At 38.5% G+C, this 5,631-nt stretch overlaps 1 protein-coding gene across 2 annotated transcripts in view; it reads right to left on the bottom strand.

Moving 5' to 3' along the window:
• Positions 1 to 4,035: 4,035 nt before the first annotated feature.
• Positions 4,036 to 5,631, bottom strand: part of ispd (isoprenoid synthase domain containing) — a 64,606-nt gene continuing 63,010 nt past the window's right edge. For both annotated transcript variants that reach the window (XM_015399583.1, XM_015399584.1), the window contains exon 10: positions 4,036 to 4,349. In XM_015399583.1, the coding sequence (XP_015255069.1) occupies positions 4,245 to 4,349 (105 nt within the window). In that variant the 3' untranslated portion in view covers positions 4,036 to 4,244. The remainder of the gene's footprint in view (positions 4,350 to 5,631) is intronic.

The raw sequence follows: 5,631 nt of genomic DNA, 5'->3' as shown, positions 1-5,631 counted from the left end.
GAGCTAGATAGGATGAGGGGAATTAGTATACAGTAAAACACATGTAAGATATTTTTAGTAAACTGTGTTTCAATATACTTTATTTTTTTACTGCCTAAAATAATAATTTAATTTAAAAAAAATACTGTTTCATTATGTATCTCATTCAAAAAACTAACTTAAATATGTAGCTAAGTGTTTCTGTTTAAGAAAAAAAGATAACTACTATAGGAGAATTTTTATTGAAATAGTTAATGCATCTATTTTCCTGCTGTGCAGCTTTATCCAATGCTAAGTCAGTGGTATTTACGCATTCTGCAGATCAAATTCCTCCTGTTATGCATCAGAGATTTACTCTGCTGAAGGGCGCCTGCGAAGGAGGTCCACTGCAACTATCAGACTTCCAACTAGATCCAGAAAAGAAAAAACAGAATAATAAAACATTACATTTGTTGCCAGAATTCGACATATTTGTTATTTGTCAGTATCGCAGCATTCTGTTTCTCTCCAGAACCCATTAGACACACATCAAAGAGTCACATCTCTGCATCAAGTGATAACAAATGCCTTCATCACAATGAACACCCTGTAGCTGATTTCAGCCTATTCCATACAAACCATTCTGCTGCAGTCAGAGCTAACACACAAAATGCATATTAATTAGCTGCTGAAAATCATAATAAACTCTGCATGAAGAGGAAAACTAAAGCATAGTTTCCTTTGAAAATAGTCACGCTCGAAAACAATTATGGGCCTTAGTTTTCTCTGATTTTTTTTTTTCAGCCTTTTTTACTTTAGAGAAATTACTTTAGTTGAAAAAGCCAGATTAAAGCGTGTCCAACAGTTATCTGTTGGTTTTATAATGCTTCAAGAGATTAAAAATAGGTTTGAAAACTTTTTGTTTCGTTTTTAGACAATTCAAAGCAACTCAAATATCAGCTATACACACTCCTTACAAAGACAGAGAAATTTAAACTTTTTTCATTTCTTTTAATTTTAAGGATTACAGCTTTCTGTCCAGAAAACCCCAAATTTGATTCCTCTGAATATTTACATTAAAACAAAAGCAAGAAGAAAGGGTTGTTAATCAGTTTCAACTGCTTTGGTTTTAATGAAATTATCAACAGGTGCTCTAGAGGGGCAGCATAGGGGTCAGATCCTATGCTGGTGCAGTGGGTCCTGGGTTCCTCCTGGTGCACGACAATGGCCGGCCTCATGTGGCTAGAGTATGCAGGCAGTTCCTGGAGGATGAAGGAATTGATATCATTGATTGGCCCCCATGCTTGTCTGACCTAAATCCCATAGAGCACCTCTGGGACATTATGTTTCAATCCATCCGACGCCGTCAGGTTGCACCTCAGACTGTCCAGGAACTCAGTGATTCCCTGGTTCAGATCTGGGAGGAGATATCCCAGGACGCCATCCGTTGTCTCATTAGGAGCATGCCCCGACGCTGTCAGGCATGCATATAGGCAAGTGGGGGCCATACAAATTACTGAATAACATTTTGAGTTGCTGCAATGAAATTTCAGCAAAATGGACTAGCCTGTCGCATAATTTATTCACTGTAATATTTGGGGTGTCTTTGAATTCAGCCCTCTGTAGGTTGATAATTTTAATTTCCATCAAATGATGTGGCATCCTTTTGTTCCTAACACATCACCCAGTCCATATCAGTATAAATAAACAGCATGATTTTTTTCCCAATTGAGATCTGATGTGTTTTCAAATTGCTCCATTATTTTTTTGAGCACTGTATATAAATATATATGTATATATATATATATAGATATATATATATATACATATACATTTATAATCTTTCCCAGACAAATGTGGGGCACAGAGAAAAGTAAAAAAAATCTGCACAGAATGGGATCTTCTCACCCTGCATAGTCTGAGCCTCTGTACAGTCAGTGTGACATGGAAAAAAATCGGAGATTAAAAAGTTGTACCTAACTGTTGTGACCCTGCCTTTATAGGAGGCACTACGTAATAAATCGACACAAATGCCAAACGCTTAAATTTCTGAGAAAGTAGAAGTTTTCTAACCTGACAACAGCCAGATGCATGTCTCGCTCCGCCTAGCTCCACTCACATAGTGAGTAGGCGGAGCGAGACATGCATCCGGCTGTTGTCAGGTTAGAAGTTTTTACCAAACAGAAAAAAATAAATTTTTCTTCATATTTTTATTAGTCACTTTAAAAAAAATAAGGAAGTATTTCACAAGTACAGAAAAAAATCTTTTTTATTTTTCATTTTATCTGAATATTATCTTTTGAACTCCTAAAAGGAGATACAACTGCATGTAATCCCATCTTAGGCTAAAATAACCTTTTCTATCGACATGGAATCAGTAATTTACCAAACTCCTCCAGACCTGATTCAGTATTTAAGAGATGATAGATAATATAAATAATCCAGTTTAAGAATAACAGTTGTTTTGTTGATGACTCCTCTTCTCATGCCTGCAGGAGCTGTCCCACCAAGGCAGGGTTCCTGTCCCCGATCAAGGCTGATGCGATCTCAGCGACCCGTAACGCCGACCTCTCCCACTGCTCCGTGTCCTGCAGCGATGGGAGGAAAGAAAAGGATAGTGGGGTCACAACATGAACAGCAACCAGCTACTGTAATCCAAGAATGACAGATTAAAGACTTCCTCTTTCAAAGGAAGGCTCGCCACCTAATCTAGCCTCCACCTGAAGCATTAAGAAACAACAAACCTGTAACGCAGGAGCTGATATAGTGTCCAAAACGTTCCAAACTACAAATCTCTCGGTTTCAGGNGAAGTCTGCTCTCTTCTCAATGTAACAGACTGCAGCTTTAAAGGAACACTTTGTAATCAGAGTGCAGCACCTGGTCAGGTAAGTAGCAGAGGGGGTTGTTAATCAGTTTTAACTGCTTTGGTTTTAATGAAATTATCAACAGGTGCTCTAGAGGGGCAGCATAGGGGTCAGATCCTATGATGGTGCAGTGGGTCCTGGGTTCCTCCTGGTGCACGACAATGGCCGGCCTCATGTGGCTAGAGTATGCAGGCAGTTCCTGGAGGATGAAGGAATTGATATCATTGATTGGCCCCCATGCTTGTCTGACCTAAATCCCATAGAGCACCTCTGGGACATTATGTTTCAATCCATCCGACGCCGTCAGGTTGCACCTCAGACTGTCCAGGAACTCAGTGATTCCCTGGTTCAGATCTGGGAGGAGATATCCCAGGACGCCATCCGTTGTCTCATTAGGAGCATGCCCCGACGCTGTCAGGCATGCATATAGGCAAGTGGGGGCCATACAAATTACTGAATAACATTTTGAGTTGCTGCAATGAAATTTCAGCAAAATGGACTAGCCTGTCGCATAATTTATTCACTGTAATATTTGGGGTGTCTTTGAATTCAGCCCTCTGTAGGTTGATAATTTTAATTTCCATCAAATGATGTGGCTTCCTTTTGTTCCTAACACATCACCCAGTCCATATCAGTATAAATAAACAGCATGATTTTTTTCCCAATTGAGATCTGATGTGTTTTCAAATTGCTCCATTATTTTTTTGAGCACTGTATATAAATATATATGTATATATATATATATAGATATATATATATATACATATACATTTATAATCTTTCCCAGACAAATGTGGGGCACAGAGAAAAGTAAAAAAAATCTGCACAGAATGGGATCTTCTCACCCTGCATAGTCTGAGCCTCTGTACAGTCAGTGTGACATGGAAAAAAATCGGAGATTAAAAAGTTGTACCTAACTGTTGTGACCCTGCCTTTATAGGAGGCACTACATAATAAATCGACACAAATGCCAAACGCTTAAATTTCTGAGAAAGTAGAAGTTTTCTAACCTGACAACAGCCAGATGCATGTCTCGCTCCGCCTAGCTCCACTCACATAGTGAGTAGGCGAAGCGAGACATGCATCCGGCTGTTGTCAGGTTAGAAGTTTTTACCAAACAGAAAAAAATTAAGTTTTTCTTCACATTTTTATTAGTCACTTTAAAAAAAATAAGGAAGTATTTCACAAGTACAGAAAAAAATCTTTTTTATTTTTCATTTTATCTGAATATTATCTTTTGAACTCCTAAAAGGAGATACAACTGCATGTAATCCCATCTTAGGCTAAAATAACCTTTTCTATCGACATGGAATCAGTAATTTACCAAACTCCTCCAGACCTGATTCAGTATTTAAGAGATGATAGATAATATAAATAATCCAGTTTAAGAATAACAGTTGTTTTGTTGATGACTCCTCTTCTCATGCCTGCAGGAGCTGTCCCACCAAGGCAGGGTTCCTGTCCCCGATCAAGGCTGATGCGATCTCAGCGACCCGTAACGCCGACCTCTCCCACTGCTCCGTGTCCTGCAGCGATGGGAGGAAAGAAAAGGATAGTGGGGTCACAACATGAACAGCAACCAGCTACTGTAATCCAAGAATGACAGATTAAAGACTTCCTCTTTCAAAGGAAGGCTCGCCACCTAATCTAGCCTCCACCTGAAGCATTAAGAAACAACAAACCTGTAACGCAGGAGCTGATATAGTGTCCAAAACGTTCCAAACTACAAATCTCTCGGTTTCAGGCTTCTATATTTTTATGATCAGGAAGGTTCAATAGTAAGTTAAAAGAGACTCAATTTCTACAGCGTAAATATCAAGTGGGTGATAAAAACTGAATGATGGGGACTTATTTAAATTGATTAAAGCTTGGAGTAGATCTCGGCTCATTTAGCTTCTATTTTTCCTCTTGCTTCTTAAGATGCTGATTCATAGTCTGAAGATCGAAAGAATCTCCTGACCAAAAACCACCAGTTTTAATTTTCTCATCTTTAAGAAATTTCCTAGAGCTCCAACATGTTGGAGAGCAAAGATCTCCAAACTTCTCCTGCAAGTTTAGAAACATTTCCTGGTAGACAATGTTTAGTTCCTGGTCTCTATTTGTAGATGTGTTTATGGGCAGAAATTTGAGGGGGAAAAAAGCCCACTCCTTTGGATGAGAAACAAATAGATGGGATTATATCAGGATCCTTCAATTTGGACATCACTACTCATGGAAGTTCTCACCTTTTTTCTTCACACAAATGTTTAACCAGGTCTTAAACAATCAGGAAGAAGGGAAAAAGTGACTATGCACCAGTTTTCCATCTTCTTTGTATCCACTGTTCATAAAAAAAACAAAAAAAAAAAAAAAACTGTTTAAGCACAACTGAGATCAGTTTCCCTCTAAGCCAGCCTCCTATAGTGAGCCAGACAATATTCAACCTATAACTGACCAAAGGTCTTTTTCTCATTTAGGTGCAGATGCACTCAGAAAAATATGTTACTGATGCTAAGTGAAGCCCTTTTCACCGAGAATTAAGCCCTAACCCAAAGTTCTTTGAAATTTTCAATTTTTGACTGCAGTTTCCATGAAAGGAGCAAAGTGTAATTTCGAGAACTGCTGAAGAGGTTTTCCTCCTTTGGCCACGGGTTGAAATGAAACCAGTGATGCACACAAGAACAAGATAAGAAAAATCAGACCAGTCTGCTGTTGTGAATGCACAGGTCTTTCTGGTAAAAAAAAAAAGTTGAAGTTATTTTAAATGGAGCATCTTACCCTCTGAACAAAATGGAAAAAAAACATATCTTGTTATTTGTCTAATCTGAC

This window comes from Cyprinodon variegatus, unplaced genomic scaffold, assembly GCF_000732505.1.
Source record: "Cyprinodon variegatus isolate N-32 unplaced genomic scaffold, C_variegatus-1.0 Scaffold1026, whole genome shotgun sequence".
NCBI classification, from domain to species: Eukaryota; Metazoa; Chordata; class Actinopteri; order Cyprinodontiformes; family Cyprinodontidae; genus Cyprinodon; species Cyprinodon variegatus.
Note: the sequence above shows the minus strand (reverse complement) of the source record. Positions and strands in the feature narration are given on the sequence as shown.